Genomic DNA, 19645 nt, shown 5'->3' on the forward strand with positions numbered 1-19645 from the left:
ATTTCTGCAAAAAATGTATTTGAGTTATTTATGATTTGTATATCCAGTTCCACATTGTAGATAATCCTATATTGTCTGTCAACAAAGCTGCCAGCACTAATTTTCCTCTATGATAATAACATAAATATTTATAATAACTATGAGCCGGGGTGATAGATATTCTCACAGGACTGCCGATCCAGTAGATTTACCTTTAATGCTACTGTGCTGGCTCAGGAAATACACAGAAGCCCTTGCAAAATGAGCTACAGATGTGGGCCCTCAGCCATGCAAAATGATAGAGAGAGGGATACAAAGAGAGGGAGAGAGAGAGAGAGAGAGAGAGACTGCTTTCATGGAAATCTCACAACTCCAGTTTTTTCATTTACTTTCACTGATTGAAAATGGCCCCTGGGCACATGAAAGCTACTCTAAACACATTTTTATTATTTCAAAAACATATCTCTGTCTTAGGCTTAGGTTTCATTAATGCTCAGGTTGCGTTGTTTTTCTTTCTTTTATCTGACGGCCCCACTAAGGGGTATGGAGCCGCTATGGTTCTGACGAAGCGAGGGCCTTATCGAGGGCTACTTGTGGTCTGTAAGGCAGCGGGAGGCAGACAGAACTGTGAAGATATGAGCTCTGCTCTCAGACGATAATTGCTTTCAGCTTTGTTTTATTCATTTTAGTTTCCCCGTTCTGTTTGCAAGCTGCTGCAAAGGAAGGAAAAGAGGAAGGGAAAGGAACGTCCACAAGTTTGCAACCGCACATAAAGTCTCGACCTAGCTGCTCCTCATTTTAAAGCCTCCCTTCTTCTCATCCTCAGGCTTGTTGGTTTGGTCCAGTGAGATTTGTCTCGAGTTGAAACCTGGCGAAACAGTCGGCCTTTTGTCTGAGGCTTAATTACTCTCTAGAGAGGATAGGGCAAATGTGACCAGACTGACCAAGTCTTCTTCTTCTGCCTATTTCTCTCTGTGCGTTTCTGTATTCCCAATACACTTCTTTTTTTTCTTTGTTTGACTCATGGTCATCCCCTTCATTCCCTGTTTATCTCAACCTAACGTTAAGTGCATTTACTGTTTCCAGAACTCTGAGAGAATACAGAGATTTTTAGAAACACACACCAACACAATTACAGTTTGTCAAGAAGCCTTCAGTGAAAGGTGTCTGGATCCTGACAGCATTGTCTCTCAGTGATTAAATTGCTGTTGTTACATGTGGAGGCAATCCCCCCTCGTCTGTAAGCTATAAATGACAGGTTTCCCATGAATACTGTACACACATGGGCTTCTTTCTCTCATATAAAATGCTGAACACACATCCTAGGTAGTCAACAAACATTTTACAGGCCCATTGACATAGCTCTGCTTTGACATAGAGGAGTTATTGTCAGGAAGGAATTTTTAAATGTCTTTATGGACATGTTGAATTTTACTTGAGAGGGTTTGGAAGCCAGGTTGAAATGCTATCTGGATGGCCCATGTGCTGAGTGAGAGCATCCTTTGGACTGAAGGAATTCTTTTTTCCTGCTTTAGTCTTTTGCATGTTGACTTGGAGTGACTAATGACAGTCGACTGCTTTTAGATCACGAATGTGCTGGACACTGACGCCAAACCAGAGTTTACCATCTTCATGTTACTGCTCCATCGGAGAACATCCAGTTAATGCCTTCTGTTTTCATAATAATTGAGTGAAAACCCACTGTCCTGCTTTGTCACGACAGCCAATTATTGCTACACAGTGCATACATCCAGTATTTCATTCAGTGGTACCTAATCTTTCATGTCATTTCGCTGTCCAAACACCATCTGCTCCCTTTCATCCTTTAATATATCTCCAAGAAGCCTATAGAATGCATAATATACTAGAGGATATACCTCATTCCATCCACCCATCCACCAGCCATGAACCCATCCATCCATCTTTCCTCTAATCCATCCATCTGTGTCCATCCATCCACCCTTCTGCTAATCCATCAATCCATCAGCCATTAACCCATTGAGCCATGTACCCATCCATACTTCCTCTAATTTATCCATCCATTGATCCCTTAAACTATTAATCCATATATCCATCCCACCATCCATCCATTTATTCATTCAACTCATCCATCTATCTACGTATTCATCAATCAAGCTCTTAATTTATGTATCCATACTGTATATTCATCCATTCAATTAGCCCTCCATTTATCCATCCATTCATTGATTTATTTATCTATCTTTTACACATCATCACTCCATTCATCCATTTATGTATCAATTAATCTATCTATCTATCTATCTATCTATCTATCTATCTATCTATCTATCTATCTATCTATCTATCTATCTATCTATCTATCTATCTATCTATCTATCTATCTATCCACCCACCCACCCATCTATCTATGCATACATTTATCTGCCATCCATTTATCATCCATCATGCCATCATCTATCTCTCTGGCAGCAACTTTCAAATGTGATTGCCCCACTTCCCTCTCTATTCCCCATTTCCTCTCTACATCAATCCCTCCATCTGTCTCTCTTTTCCACACCACGACATACTTAGCACTCAGTAGCGGCCCTTTGCTATGCTTGGAAGGTCACAGTGCTATCGTCTCCAAGAGAAATAAGAAAAGGGCCTGAAAATGGCAAGCATCAAATAAAAACCTTGACAGGGAGCTATAAACATGCTTGTTAAGCATCTCTGTGCGCCAGTGCTCAGTGCCATTTTACATGGCTATAGTATACTGTCTATAATAACTGCTCAACTGTCACTGACTCAAACACAGTCTCTCCATCATTCCCTCTCTCACCTATTCACTCTCTCCCACTTACTTAATCTCTCTCACTTTACAGTTTTTTCATCTCTATTTCCCTTACTTTCCATTTGTCTCTCTCCATCTCCTTCTCTTAATGTCTCTTTTACCTCACACCCACATTAGTTTTGGCCACCACATATAGGGTCAAAAAAGCAATTCCCCAGTGATGTCATAGCTTGGATTTCTTGCACAGGCACCAGTCTCCGACCTCAAGCTTTTGACCAGCAGTAATCAAATAGACAGTTAAAATAACCAAACAAGGTCAGCTGTATTGAGTTTGGACAAGTTAGAAATGGATCATGGTAATTACATGTCTATTTAAAGGACTTAAGACTTTTGAATCACAGAACTACTTCAGTTACAATCTGTGTAATTCATCAGAGAGAGGATTCATAAGCCAAAGATTATTTTACTGAATACAAACTGTGTCCAACTGAGTAAGTGAAGTAGCTTTCCACCTTATGCAGAGAAAAAAACCTTTGCATACTCAAAAGATCAGGTATTTTCACTTCTCTGTTAATCTGATAATGGTATCATTGGAGGATTGGCAGGTTTAGAGCCACTTGTTGACATTTTAATGTTCTGGCAAATGCTACTGTGTCTAGTGGGATTTTGAAAATCTGTGTCTCTCTCTGCACATTACTTTTCCATCTGTTTTAGTCTTTGATGCTCAACGAGCAAATGTTTTGGTTTCCAATTGGTCAATTTCTACTCTTCAAAGTTGCACCTAGGTAGCAAACATCAGAATAATTTTACTTTAATTACAAAACTATTTTATTCAACTTTTGTAGTTCCCACTGAAACATTCTTTGCATACAATAAGAAAGAATGAGCAAATGATTTTGTCTCTCATCACCATGTCATGTTAATAACGTCTGGGATAACACAGTTTCTCTTTCCTGTTTCTGTCTTCTATGGTTATATACAGTGTGTGTGTGATGTATTGTTAGAACTTTGTTGTTTTACAGAGCATGCATACAATTGAATAATCCTGTATGATTTCTAACAAATCCAACATATTTATTTCCGCATGTATGCTACTGTATATTGCTATGCAGTTTCCAGCTGTCAAGCTTAACAACAGGGACCACAACATTTTAGTAGTGAGCTTTCTTCTCAGCCACTCTATTAGGGTTTGTGTTTCCATAGACCACACAAGTTCAGCACACTTAGATCAGAAGTTTTTTCCGCCACAATTCAAACTTTTACACCAGAATGTTAAATTCAGACCAAAGTCCAAAAACAGACCTTCTGAAGGTTTAAAGAGGCCTACTATTTTGAAAGCATGTAATTTAGCTTCTCAGGGAAGCCGCTTACTGCTGAAAGGTTTTAAGTTCACATTACATCACTGTCATTAGACACAATGACATCATCACCGAGGACAAGTTTCTGAAGCTCTGAAACGCCTGACTGAGCACAATTTATGGTTTAGAGAAAAACGATCTCTGGCAAAGTGATGACTGCTCACTTTCTGCTGCCATACTGAGGAATGAGAGTACAACGCGCGCACAGACACACCACAGTGACACAATGGTTCAGGTTTCCTGAGATTAGGTATACAGCAGCGTGCCCCAATGAATGTAATGTAACTTATGCATTGTCCAGACGGTAATTCTGTCCTCAGCGCTAACCCTATAAAACTGACTGGAAAGTACAAACATGACCCTCTTTCAACCCGGAGACTCAGGTCCAGTCAGCCATGACGACAAACATCTACAGTTTCGGTAGTCTGTTACACATAGTTGATGCCAAAGATCCAATCTCTACAAAATGTATGAACTCACATTTAAAAAAACAGATGGGATATTTATTTCATCTCCATATGAGAAGTTGTGAATCTGAAAGTGAATTTGATTTGCCAAACAGTCAGCAGTGAGGAGTTTAGTTTTGTTCCTATTTATGTTTTCTAATGTGTAAGGTAAAAACAACTTTATTTAAATGAATAAGCCTTCTTTTGGGAAATGTGCTTAGGAGGTGAGCAGTTCTTTAGCCAAGCTTAGCTTACCTTCAACCACAATTTTGTTTTCTATCCTGGAATAATAACTGCTGTTGCAACCACAAATTACCCATCTTTCCTTTTTACTATTTAATGGAAACTTATGATACTCTTTTTTTAGTTTGGAAGGGGCCAGTCCCTACTTTCTTTGAGTTATCACAGTTTTAAAAGATTACCTTCCAGTCAGTGCTCTGCATGCTCAGAGATTCTGCCCAAGTAAAAAAAAAAAAAAAAAAAAAAAAAAAAAGACATTACAAAGCGGTTACCTAAATGTTGTTTTTAGACATACATAATTTATTGCATTACATAGTTACACTTGAAAAAAAGCCTTGTGCTTTCTGGTGGCTCAGAAAATAAGTTCGTGTTTTTCAGAAAAATTGACAATTATCTTATCTTTTCCTCTAGCCATGACCACGAGACTCCTGTGGAGGGCCCTGTGCCTGCTGGTCCTACTCTGCACCGTGTCACCCTTCGGCTCCGCCACCAATCACCCGGACGCCTCAGCCCCAGAGCAGGGAGTCACCTTCAGCCACGTCTATAAAATCGACATCCCGGGAAGCTCCAGTTGTAAACTTGAGCGTCTGCCAACCCAGGACGAAACAGGTCAAATACAAAAATGAGAATTTGAGGGAGAGAGAATGCAACTGAGAATAATTAAAGAAGAAAATTGAGTGGTGCATGAGAATGTGTATGCAGAAAGCTCAGAATATTGGATGAAAATCTGAAAAGAACCAGAGTGGCAAAAGTTAACTGTTTTTGTAATTTTCAACACAGAGATATACAATTAAATTTCATGTATTTCATTGGGAAGATTATTATGTTAAATGAATGTAGTTTGGTATTGGCCATACAGTATTTTTACAGGTGCACATTACTGTAAAAGTTATGGTTCACCCTTTTTGTGACCCGTGGCAGTACATCTAGAAATGAAAAGGTTGAATCTTTCTCTAATTTTGTAGGTCTGCAGACAGAGACCACTATGAATGGAGAGAACGACATCATCTTTAGACATAACATCAGGCTGCAGACACCAGTGTGTGACTGTGCGGAATCAGAAAGCTTCAAGTCACTCTTGTACAGAGTCAACGGGCTGGAGGAAGAAGTAAACTACCTAAAGACCCAGTGTACTCAGGGATGCTGTGGAAGTGGTGGGGCTGCAGGTAAGCTGTGCTTAACCCACAATTCATAGGGTAAACAAGTGGAAAGAGGAGTTTGCGGTAGGCTGCAAGCAATCCTATTTTACATCCTGATATCAGCATATTTTATAAGAGTCATTGATGATATCCTGTACTATATAAAATAAATTAGAATTTCCCCTTGCAGGATTAATAAAGTACACCTTATACCTATAAATAGTACCTGCCAACGATTCAAAAAAAACTTTTTCACCCTTCTTTTCCTCAAGGAGTAGACACAAGCTGCAGTGGCCATGGTACCTACCAACCCGACACCTGCAGCTGCCTCTGTAACCCAGGATGGGAAGGCCCAGATTGCTCAGTGTCCTCCTGCCCTGACGAGTGCAATGACAACGGCCGATGTGTGGATGGAAAGTGTGTGTGCCATCAGGGCTACAAAGGAGAGGACTGCAGCCAGCTGATGTGTCCAGACAACTGCAACGACAAGGGACAATGCGTGGATGGAAAATGTGTGTGTTTCCCGCACTTCGCCGGCGAAGATTGCAGCGTCCAGAAGTGTCCCAATGATTGCATTGGTAATGGCCAGTGTGTGGAGGGCCAGTGCATCTGTGAAGAAGGCTTTTATGGCGAAGACTGTTCATTAGGTAAGCTTAATATTAATTATTATATTAATGCTTAATAACACAAACGTCTCTAACTCGTGAAATTTGTGGTTTCGAGGCTTGGTAATGTGTATAGAGTACTGCAGGGCTAGCTAGCTAGCTAGTTGGTGACCAGTTAGGAAGACAGGAACATGCTAACGTTAGCAATAGTCAATCACAATATTTTTAACGTTATCGCTACATCTCCAGTCTGTCAACAACAGTTAGCTTAGCTATATTTTCTCTGTATTGTGCATTTTACTTCCATTTTGTTATCGGGATTGTAAGTAAGTTCACTCAATAAAGAGTTATTAAAGGGGGACAAACAAGTAGGTTAGCTTGCTAACTGAAAGTTAAGTTAGCAAGCGCATTCATGTTAACGTTAGCTTGGTCGCTAATGGGCAATAAGTTCACACTAACTTGGCTATTAACTTAAAAACGTAACATTATGTTTATTATCGAATCCTGTCTTATTACAATCAGCAAAAATTTTTTTGTGGAACAGTTTGGACCCCGACAAAGAGAGTTAGGCAAAATAAAGTGAATGGTGCAACACAGTGAGCTTATTAGATATGATAGCTTGCTCTATTTTGGGCTATATATTCACTCAAAGAACGTGGCGCTTCCAGAAGTTGAACTTGAAATATTCATGCAGATTCACTTCGCCCCTTGTGTGTGAATCAAATTCAAAAAAAAAAAAAAAAAAAGAGGTTTCACCATGCAATTTTGCCGTTTTATATGTTGGTGTGGCCAGGTCTTAAAGTGGACTAAATTTGCATTGCACTTTGGGGAAAAAATCATAAAGAAATAGCATATTTTCTAGCCCATTTGATTGATACATGCAGACATAGTTAGATCAATTAAGATTAATACAGGTTTTGTTCATATCATATCTACCAGCAACATTTATGATGTGTCCCATAGAAAGGAATGGTGTCTGAGTAAGCATATTCCACCATAATCTTTTTATGGGTGGATTATATATCTGGGCTGCAGGCAGCATAATCCTTTTTTTATGACCCATTCTTGCATTTAGTTTGATCTGTGTTTCTCGTGAGAATAAGATTCACATTTCATCGTTTTATTTAGTCACCTCTATGGCTATGCTGACATTAAGCTGTGAATGTTAACTGCCATCTCATGGAAAACACAGATGCTGCAAGGAGCTCTGGGACCATTAACAATATAACACTTGCCCCTAAATTCCAGTTCACCTCCATATGAATATTCTTCCTATATCATTTAGTAAAAACTTTTAGGGAATTAATTCTAAAGACTTACACCAATCAATTCATGCTTGTATCAGCTTATCTGCTATCATTTGTTTGATTCATGCAACAACCTTGGCTCATCAACTGATCGGCAATAGGCTTCTTTTACAGCAGCCATTTACTTTTATAGTAGAAAAGTGTTACTAATAACTTTAATGATGGCTCCGTTCTATTCAAGTGTTCCAGTTAGGCCTGTCGCGATAGTCGATAAATCAATTAATCGCACGATAAAAAAAATGAGCTCGATAATTTTTCCAACCGCGATAATTTCCATTTCCTTTGCATGCTTCTTTGTTTTCCTTGTGTGTGTGTCTCTCTCTCTCTCTCTCTCTCTCTCTCTCTCTCTTTCTCTCTAACAAAGAGACTGGATGACCACTCTCGGTTCCTTAGCGTAACGAGGAGTGAACCCTCTTGTCAGTTGCATGGTCTTTGTGTAGGGAGGCGTGACTCCTGGCGGAGAGAGAGAGAGAGAGAGAGAGACAGAGAAGACGCTAGTTGAGAGTTGGAGCAGGGTTTCCCGCAGCACTTTGCAGTTAGGGCGCTGTCGAAAAAAAAAAAGTTTATGAGCGATATCCGCCGTGTTACTCTGCGTCCTGTTTTCTCCCTTTCATTCCAATGCACACAGTTGACAACCTGCAGGTGGAGGCGGTGGAGACGGGCTCGGACATACACACCGCTGTGGACTTGTCAGTCTCGCAGGCGGCTTCAGGAAAATGGCTGCATTTGTCTGACAATGCACAGAACATTAACCGGTACAAGCCTACAGCTGTCCGCGGACACAGTGTGCGGAAAGTGTGTCAGAGTTGCGCCTGTGTGTGTGTGTGTGTGTGTGTGTGTGTGTGTGTGTGTGTGTGTGTGTGTGTGTGTGTATCTGCCCGCCCCCGTGAAGCTCCGACCTGCAGACAGCAGAGGAGCTGTACCTTCACAAAAATAGACTGAAAAACAGAACTATTTTGGTACAAACATTTATTTGCCATGTGGCAGATAGCCACATAGATATAGATAGATATAATTTATTAATTATATATTATTTAAATTTAATACTTAGTGTTTAAATAATAATAAATAAATAATAATAATAAATAAATGTTAAATTTAGTACAGAGTCTGTAGTCTATCGCACAACACTCAAGGAATGCTGCAAACATTTGACAGCCAGTACGGATTGCCTGGGAGAACATACGTGTCACAAACGGCAATTCCACAACTGTACAACAGCGTGAAAGACGACATACTAAAGGAGATCAAAGACAGATTGTGGATATTTGAAATGTCTTCCAGTTCCGGTGTTAAATATTCTTTAGAAATAAAAGTGTATTGATTTTTGAAAAGGTGTACCTGCATTATTATGCCATTATCATTATATTAGATGACAATGCTCTCTTGGAATGACAATATTATCGTTTATCGCAATAATTTCTGGGACAATTTATCGTCCGGCAAAAAATGTTATTGTGACAGGCCTAGTTCCAGTAAGCCATGACCATGACCCAATGGTCCAGCTTGCGTGATACCATAACCCTGAAACCAAAGCAGCTAACTGAAATTCTATTCAGCTTTTTCCACTTAGGTTTACCTTTTAACATTTGCAAGTATATAAAATATAAATAACTACAATTCTATAATCTGCTTAAACATTACAGTTTTGAGTCTAACAATGGTGTCAACCTGCAACATAAACGAAAGCATAAGATATAAAATGCTAAAACAATGTTTCAGACCTGTATATTGAATTAACAGCTGAAGTCTACTTATTTTTACACCTTAGTTTAATAAGCTATTTGCTCCAAATGCGGGAGGTGCAGCAAAAATGTAAAGAGAAAAACCGAAGATGATAAGCTTAAAATGTTGATATGATTTAGATAAATTAAACTGGGAGTCTCACCTGAAATTGATGTGACACGATCAGCTCGATAATTTCTCTAGAGAAGAGTTGCCCCTCTGTTTGTGTAGTTGAGCTACACTAACTAGCCTAAATGTTTTGTACATTGCTCTTTGCAAGTAAAAAAGATCAAGGAGAGATAAAAGGTTCAATAAAATATCCAAGCTTAGTGGGTATTTTGCCCAGTGGAGCATATTACCAGAATGAACCGCGCTACTGGAACCCTACTGAACCAATAACACTGCTGCTGCTTTCCACCACCCCTATTCTTTCTTATGTTTTGAGGCAAATATATAATGATTATGATAATATAATTACTTTGAGATCTCTCTCAAAGAGCGTTCATAAGTGTCTCTGACTAAACCTAAAGTTATGGCAGTTATGATGGCTATAGTGACCTACTTCTGGGGCATTCAAAGAATCTCTCCAACAGTTATTTCAGATAGAGCAGCTGATGGGGCCTTTTCAGTGGGCGGACCATGACTGCTGACTGCTATGGTCTCTGGGCAACATATGACATCAGGTCACATACAGTAATAGCACAGGAATACAAAAACACCCATTAGTCTTTTGGGGCTCCATCTTGCTTTGAACCCCTAGAAGAATCATCACCTTTCCTGCTAAATGCACTGCTCACCAAACTGCTATTACAGTACTGCCTCAGGAGCAGAGTAGAAAATTGCATTTTATGGCAATTTAAGGCCACGCAAGCAGAAAGGTGAGCAGCAGCAGCCAGGCATGGGCAGTTTAATTCACTGAGTTCATACTGTGACAGTTATTTCTAAGCATATCTTGAAGATTCAGTACAGGTGAATGGCACAAAATTTTACTTTTTCAAAGTGTTTGTCTCTTGGACTGTAGAAGAAACTTTAAAATAATAATCTATATATGGCAACCTCTGGCTATACGTCTATGGCATTTCTTCCTCTACAGTTAACCCAGAGTACAGAGCACATTTTTAAAGCAGGGATTTTTAAACTAAAAAAAGCTGCACAACCAATTTCAGGTCCTTCACAGTAGCAGGTCAGCTATGTCAAACCCTCGATTGTGATTTAGTTTCTTCAAGCTGTGTTTTGCTCTGTACAGGCAGAGCATAGCTGGAGACAGGTCTGTAGCTTTGTGTGTAGGGGCTGTTGAATGGAGTCCAACATCAACAGTGGCACCAAGTCAGAGGAAAAGTCAGGGAGGAAGGAAAAGTGGGAGGTAAGAAAAAAAAATACATAGTGTTGTTTTTAGGTGTTAGTAATAGTAGTGGTAATAAACACCGGGAGAAGAATAGACATTTTTTTGTTTTATGTGGCTACTTGCCATTTTAGCACCTTGATGATGGATGTCAATCTGCTCCCTGGGTGATGACATGACTGTTGAAGTATGGCTTTAGATATACTGTATGTCTAGTGAAGTTTCATTCCATGCCATCAATGTTGAGATAGCTTCAATATTATTTGTATCTCTACTATCAAAGGCAGACGCCACATAGTTGAGAGAATCAGTGAGGCTTTAACAATGAAAATATTGTTATAGCCTGAACTCTAAAAGAAGAAAGTAGAAGCAGAAACGGCATCTAATGAGATAATCTTCATATACAGTGGGTGGGATTAAAATAAGTTTAACTTCTTTAGAGCTCTATCAAGCTCCTTTGACTGTCTCAAAAACCATATTTGGCTCTGTTTTCAAGTTCTGTGTGTAAGTGAATTTTCTCAGAGACTTGATTCACATGTCTAACATTTACAAATGGATGGGATAAATAATAGGACACAGAGGAACAACAAAAATGTTGACTGAATTACTATTCCATCTGTCCATATTAACATTGATACATTCATTGTGCCTACTCACTGCAGATTCAAGAAGTCCAAACATTTTGTTTCAGTCATATTTTTCTCAGAGAAGACACAAATCACTATTAGTTTCTACTTTTTCCAATCTTAATATGTTAATTTATTCACCCCAGCTGTTCTGAGATATTATTTGAGGGTAAAGATTGTTATGTTATAGTTATGCCTAGAGTAGTAACAGGGGGATGTTAACTGCTACTGGATGGAAAGGGATTGCTACATGTAAGAAAAAACATTAAGCTTCCTGACTTTGCCTTGTGGAACGGCATCTTAACCTGATGTGAATTCCTTCCCTGCCAAAGTTATGGTGGCCCCCCCTCACCACCCAGCTCACATTTTCCCCTTGAAATTTGCTTACATTTGTTAGTACTTCTCGAAATTTACCACCATCTACCATTTATTTCCCTTCATAGTACCCACAGAAAGCTCTTCTTGTTTGTGGAAAGCCTCCCTCCCCAACACTGCTGACTTGCTGTCTTCTGTCTTTTGGCTGCTGTTTTGTTATTGTACTCCACCATAGTTTTATACCTTTCGATTTGCCCCCCTGCCATATTTTTTCCATGGTCTCCATTGAAGCCCTTTGGCCTTTTATAACCACTAAAAAGCAATATTATTTTTCCCAAAAGTCTGCACTGCCTTGCCAAATAAAATAACAATATTGATCCAACTGTGACCAGAAACTTAAAGATTGTTTATTAAGATGTATTACCTACAGTATCTCAAGCAGGTTTCAAGTCTATACAAGCTGATTTCCACTAAATTGAAATGAAAAACAGACAAAACAGCATCACCGATCTGTTTTAACTGAATATTTTCTGGTCTAGCTCAGCTAAAATCACCAAATCCGTCAGCGCTGTGGAGATAGGTCTTGCAATGCAAGACGACCGGTGTTATCTTCACTTCACCTGTTCATCTGACTTCAGCAGTTTAGATAACACACTTGACTGTCCGGCTGTTACAGACTAGAACTAACCACAGTTGCCTCATTCAGTGACTCACAGCAGTGCTGTCTCCCCTATTTGTCTTGAATAATCAGTATCTAAACATGTAATAAATTATGTATAGTATGTACATTTCTTATAAAGACTGAGGTTTGTTGTCGTGTAGCTTATCAGGAGAGTTTACAAATTCATCCACAAAAAGAAAAGTTAGCAGGACTTTACCAGTTGACTTCTTATCGTTGAGTTTACAGCAATCAACCCTTTTGAAATTGAAGAATGATATACAATTATGATTTAGAGAACAAGAAAATCTAGATAACTGGTATGTCAGCCTTTGTAAATTGATTAAAGAAGATATAGAGTCTGATATTAAAGATGGAGACAACTATAAGGTTACAAAAAAGCCATTCAATACGAAACCTTATTGGAACAAAGAGTTAAATGAATTGTGTCAATCTATGTGTAAAATAGAAAAAACAAATCTGAAGTGTTTAAATAATAATATAGAAAGGAAATATAGTCTGGAGCCCTGGTATGTGTATATGTATTTGTATTCATGTATTTCTCCGAATGATTTGTATATGCGACAGGAAGATGTTTGTTAAATAAGTAAATTTGTGGTGTCCAAAATGTTTGACATGACACAGAAATAAAACATAACTAACTAACTAACTATAGTAACTATATTGTACCTCTTATTATTGTAATAGTATGTTACTTTACATACTCATCCGTATTTTTTTGTTGTTCTTGTACTGCTACAACAGCCACATTTCCCTGCTGGGGATCAATACAGTTTTACCTTATCTTATAATGTAGTTGCAAGTGGAGCTAAGTGTTTATTGATATATTTGTTAGCAACTCTAACTCCTTCTACGCATGACAGTATAATAAAACAAAGTTGTAATAATATAAAATATAAGATAAGATAGACTTGTATTTATCCTGAGGGGAATTGTAGCCATTTATTACATGTTTACATACTGATTATACATGATTAATAGGGGGACTTAAAGTGTTACAGAGAACATAGGTTGTCTGGGTCTTTAAGTAAATGTATTAAGTGAAAGACATAAAGACTTAGAGAGAAAATGACAGACGGAAGCAGTCAAGAAAGCAATTTAAAATGTCTCTCTGTCCCTTTCTCTGTCTGTGACTACCTCTCTTTCTATCTCAGTCCTCGGCCCTCAGGATCTGCGGTTGGTCCAGCTAACCGACGTCTCTCTTCTGGTTGAGTGGGAGTCAGTCCGTGGGGCAGAGTATTACATTTTGACATATCATCCCAAAGATGATAAGAGTGCCCTGGAGCAGGTAGGTTTTTGTTTTTCCTTTTTATTATATCTGTAGGTGTATTGAATAACGGAAGTAGCATAGAACCATATTTTTCATTTTGAAACACCTTTGTTTCAACCCACTGTATCCTAGGTCCGGGTTCCCAACACAGAGAACTCCTACCTCATCACAGGACTCACTCCTGGGGTCACCTACATTGTCCAGGTGTATGCCGTCATCAAAGAAATTCAAAGTGAAGCAGACATGATCGAAGCTACCACAGGTGAGCACAGACCGCTGTGGGCAGGACTAAAAAACAACAATAAGGCCTTAAAATGTGGACCTCTTTTGACTAAATGAGTATGACGCAGATTAAGATCCATTACTGGTAAAGTGTAATGGGGCTGGGTGCAGCATGTTGCCTTTAAACGTGTCGGTGGGGTCGTTTCAAAAGCAGATGTGGGGGATTTAGTTTGATTATCTGTGGATTAAACAGTCAAATTTGACTGGGCTCGGGGCTCCGCGGAGCTGGCCAGCTGCTGGCATAACTATAGTATATTTACAGTTCGAATTTCGTCACGCCACTTATATTACAGTTACCCCCAAGGTCTTACAAAGCTAACACTTGTGTCTGATTTCAATTTAATGCATATTTGTGAATTTGAGGGGTTTCGTTAGCTGCTAGCGTCTAGAGGTGTGAATCTTCACTGATCTCCCGATTCGATTTGATTACGATTATCATGTCAGCAATTCAATTCGATTTGTTATCTCAATGCATCACGATGCGTCAAATACATTTTTCTATTAAAGCCATGTAGGATATTTAATTCATAGCTTCTCAAGCTTCAAAAACAAAACCTTCTGCAGTGCTCTAATACTAAATAAATTGGATACATCAAACTATACCACTGAGCACATGGCACTTCCTGAATGTGCAAAACATAACAGAATATATAAATATAAATGTTGTTAGGCCTACATTAAATTGTAAACAGAAATAATCGATTATGAGCCTGCCGATTATCGATGCAGCATCGTCCATGTCCACGATTCGATGCATCGATTATTTGATTCGTTTCACACTTCTACTAGTGTCCCTTCAATCCTATGGGTAAAAATTGTGGCTAGCTACTACACTTTTGGCATAACTATATTTACAGTTTGAATTTTGTCATGCCACTTATCTGTTCCACTTATGCTAAATAACTTGCTGTGACTTGTGCAAGATGAAGAGTTTCTTTTCTGTATTTAAATCCACGGTAAATATTTTTTTTACATAAATACAATGCTAAAAAACAAAGAACAAACGGAAGCCCGTCATTACTACTAAGTGTTTCATTAAGTGCTGGTTTGTTAACCATTACATTTAAAGGTAATTGCAAGGAAATGACTTCACAGATGTGGTAGCGGCAGATGTGAAGAGCAAGAGATTAATAGACATCATTGCTGGGCGTGAGCGAGACAGACTGACAGAGGGAGAGATTGAGTTTGACTCTAATGTGTGGTTAGCCTGGTGAGCCATGGAAAACCTCACAGAGCATGGCATTCCCATATGGGCATGAGAAAACACGCCATCATCTGGCTTTTGGTTGTGTGAGTAGTACACAGCATGATGCAGACTGTTACATAGTTAAACTTCAAAAGATGATCTACTTCAAAAGAGGGTTTAAGTGAATGTTTTTCTTTTTCCCTTGGAAAACCCCAATAGCTGGCATAAAACATTGCTAACCCTTTTCATTTGGTACCAATTGCTTTGTTTGATGGTTCTGGTTTTTTTTTCACCATGTACTGAAATTAATCCCTCCTGGCTATGCTATCCTAAATGGTACCTATCTGTTCACACAGTTACATGTATTTCATCAATATTTATCAAATGGCATATGTGTGAAAAAGCCTTTAGTGCGTCTAATCTTTAGAAAAATACCCCAGTATGGTATGGTACAGTATGTATAATAACTCTGACTCACAGTGTCATAGAGATTAGAGGTTAAACCAGTGGTAATGTGTTATACCACATAACTTGTGCTTAGATTATGTGCATATTTTTCACTTCTTTGACTTTAATTTTAGTAACATGGGCCAAAACATGGCAGAAAAACAATAATACAAGTGCATTATTTACACTGTCTATGCTATTAAATTATTTAACAATTTTATTAAACGAGATGGAGTATTTTTAAAATCATGTAAGATGAGCAATTAGAGGTGTGATGAGATCTCGTTCCACGAGCTGCAATATAGTATAATAGCGAAATCACCGTGCAGATTGTTTAACTTTTGAGACAGACAGGTATTCTCTATTGCCTTGGGGACTGTCTGACAGGCACAAGACTAAAGTGTTCATATTGCCCTGGTGACAGACTGACAGGCTGAGGTTGTAGGGCAAGGCAACTTTATTTCTATAGCACCTTTCAGGAACAAGGCAATGTAAAGTGCTTTACATAAAACATTAAACAGCAAATAAAAATGGTCATGAAAATAAAACAGGCTAAAAAAGAATAAGAAACAGAAGAAGATTCATATTTGTTTTGATTAATAGGTTGTAATAGGTTTGGGAGAAGAGAGAGAGGCTGCAGTTATTAGGTCTGAAGAGGTTAGTTATACAGGAGAGAAGCCATTTGAGTTTGTGGCAAAAACTTCCATAGTGTTAATTTTTTCATTTTGTGACTTTCGATTGAATAAAAGAGTATTTGTCATATTTCTTCATTTAACTTTGCTTCAAAATAGTGGTAAAATCTTGTCTCGTTCTTGTGAACCCAATCTCGTGTCTCGTGAGCTGAGTCTCTCCTCACATCCTTACGTGCATTGCTTACATAATTATTCTATATCACAGTGTCTCCGTTACCCTAACATGTTAATAATTGAGAGTCGTTCTGTGCTGGCATTTGTTTTACATACATGCATAAACTTCAGTGTGCAGTTTTCCTGACATTCAAGTAAAGACGTTATCCACAGTATGAGGTAGGACAAGGTGTGATTTATTTATGTTTTACAATTTTCTATAATCACGTTTGGTTATGATATTCTCTTGATGGCCAAAAGGGAAATTCTGTATGATCTCCTCCCCCGGAAGGTCACATTTCAGGGTTAAAGGGAATCATTGTCTAGCCCAAGGACATAGTAGCATAGCAGGGAAGATGCTTGTGATTACAGGGGCTTTAATGCAGGCTTTCCAGTTTAAGGGTCCCGTCTGTAGGTTACTCTCATTTCCACCTTGCTGTCCAACACTTGCATCCTTCCCAGATGTCTCCGCTATTGATGGTATCCAAGTTCTTGGCCAGACAGAAGTCTCTATCGAGGTGGACTGGAAGAACCCATCAACTGAGGTGGATCACTTCAGGCTCAAACATACTGACCCGGAAGGACAGGAGGAGGAGCTGAATGTACAGAGGAGCCAAGAGGCGCGCACCAAACACACTATTGTTGGTAAGTGTTATAATAGACAGAACACAAGTTTGCACAGAAGGGGTTTTAAATACATGCAAAAACCCTGAAGCCCCTGAGTATACTTCTGAATTGTTGCTTATTTTAAAGTCTCTCTCGTTGGCTAACCAATGGCTAGCACTGGATGTTAGAGCTAGGCTTAAAAGTAAGGCAGACTGTGCAAATTCTCTGTTTTTCCCCGTAAATATGCATGATAATAATATAATGCAAATGCATGAACAAGTGGAATACATCTTAATATATTTATGTCACATCATTATATCACAATGCCCAATAAACATTTAAATATAGATGATTGAAGATAACATTCATGTAATAGTATAGTGGTTTCCCACTATTTTCTTGTTAGCCCTTAAAACAAAGCAATGTCTATTGAGAATCTTCATCATAGATTATGTCCTCCGTGTGGACACAAGTTATGATCAGGTTAACCAACAAGTGAATTTCCTTCTCAGATAGTACATTTGATGGATTTTTAGCCCTGACCACATAAAAGTATCCAGTTTTCGCAAAGGAAGAAAAGTAAGGAATGTAAACGTGGCATAATGGTGTAACAGAAATATATATTGGAGATTAAAAATGTGTCTTCCTGCAGGTCTGTTTCCAGGAACAGAGTACCAAATCTCAGTGCAGGCTATCAAAGGAACAACTGAGGGAAAACCTTCGTCTGTCACTGGTGCCACAGGTCAGTGTCAACACATCAGTGTCCATGAACCATTTAACCTAATGTGTTACTCAGTGCATATTCTGTATATTATCAGTAAGCACAAAATTGGCCCAATTTTCCTCAAATGGACTACCGCCGGACAGAAATTGCAGAGACTTGAGTTTGTGCTACCACTGACTGTGTCTGAATTGGACGACACTTAAAATGATCGATTAGCGACTTGTGCAAGTGAAACACTTTAAAGAAACAGCAACGATATTCATATTCCATTTATTTTTGAATTGGGTGCAGCATCAAAGACAGCTCTTAGCTCTTGTCAAGCCACCAGTAATTAACCAGTGGTCAGAAACCTAATAGGAAAAACACATAATCTGTCATACACAATACTGACATGGTATGATACAACCTGGTATTACCTTCCACACACAGCCAATGATAATAGCATAATGAATACAGCCAGCAAGGAGCACGATTATGAGTTAATGATGGAGTGCTTAATGGCTGTAGTGAGCCGGTTCACCAAGAGGAAACATGATATGAATGGTGTAACGACTACAAGATGCTCACTGATGGTTGAGGTGAGAAGGTCCGTGATTTACAGAGTCCATCTGGTAACGTTGGATTTTAGCGGTGTGTCATTGAGTTTGAAGCGTTTGGTCTAACATTTGGTTTTATGATGTGAGGAGGAATTAATTTTACAGTTTCACTTCAACAGCTGGTCATGACATTCTGACAAATGGTCCAAATTGGCACGGCAGGTCTTCCATTTAGTCAGTTTCTTCCATTATTCTCCTCATTTATGCTTTGTTATATATATTTTTTACTTTTCTGCCTTTCATCTCTCTTCCTTTCCTCCTTCATCTTAGCTCTCATCCACCCTCAGCACTTACTCAGCTCAAAAGCAGCCTCCAGGTTGATGGCTCTTCGTTTTTAGACCCTGAGGCAGCCAATATAATGGTTTTTAGTCATCAATGTTAGCTTGGTTTTTTCAAAAGTCACCTCTCTTCTTTTGCAGCCAGTCAGGTATTCAAGGGCCCCTGTCACAGCTTTCTGTGTGTGAGTGTGCCATCTACTTGTGTAGTAATTTTGTGTGTGTGTGTGTGTGTGTGTGTGTGCGTGCGCGCACACGCTAATCTACACCAGACAGACAGTGGGTTGTCTCCACTCCTGTAGCTACAATCCTTAATTTTAGGTAGCAAGCAAAGATGTACTGGATTCATGATGTATGGCATGGCGCAACAGAGACCACCACACACTCCCCTATTATCTCCCCAAACGTGTTTGCATTGGGCAGGAGTGGTTATACGCAATGAGAGATAAAGAAACAGTAAGTGCTATGGTTGCAGCGAGAAATGAGGGCCAAACTAGATGGCAGAAGGGTACTTTAAAACAACATTGAATGCACCATGAGCTTACGAGGTGCAATTGAACACATCAGTAAATTCCATCAGTGATATTTTCAGTGATGTTTGAGTTTTTGAGTTTTTACAACTCGGGACTACGGTAGTATCCATGGTGCAGCTAGTCTGATCTGTGTCTTAAGCTGCAGACTGTCCCAGTGTTGAAATCCTTTTGAGTGAATATTAGCCACACATTAGACCTTTTAGCTGTCAGAATGTCGCTGCAGGATGCTGTGGTAGCCATGCTGGTTCAGTATGCCTTCAATTTTGAATAAATCCCCAACAGTGTCACCAGCAAAGCACCCCCACACCATCACACCTCCTCCTCCATGCTTCACGGTGGGAACCAGGCATGTAGAATCCATCCGTTCA

General features: G+C 39.1%; 1 protein-coding gene across 2 annotated transcripts in view; it reads left to right on the plus strand.

Moving 5' to 3' along the window:
• tnn (tenascin N) overlaps positions 1-19645 on the plus strand; it is a 56037-nt gene that overhangs the window by 7617 nt on the left and 28775 nt on the right. For both annotated transcript variants that reach the window (XM_028592956.1, XM_028592955.1), the window contains exons 2-8: positions 5187-5384; positions 5741-5941; positions 6187-6561; positions 13668-13801; positions 13916-14045; positions 17006-17188; positions 17802-17891. In XM_028592956.1, coding sequence (XP_028448757.1) covers positions 5189-5384; positions 5741-5941; positions 6187-6561; positions 13668-13801; positions 13916-14045; positions 17006-17188; positions 17802-17891 — 1309 coding nt within the window. In that variant the 5' untranslated portion in view covers positions 5187-5188. The remainder of the gene's footprint in view (positions 1-5186; positions 5385-5740; positions 5942-6186; positions 6562-13667; positions 13802-13915; positions 14046-17005; positions 17189-17801; positions 17892-19645) is intronic.

Source organism: Perca flavescens, chromosome 12, assembly GCF_004354835.1.
Source record: "Perca flavescens isolate YP-PL-M2 chromosome 12, PFLA_1.0, whole genome shotgun sequence".
Lineage (NCBI taxonomy): Eukaryota > Metazoa > Chordata > Actinopteri > Perciformes > Percidae > Perca > Perca flavescens.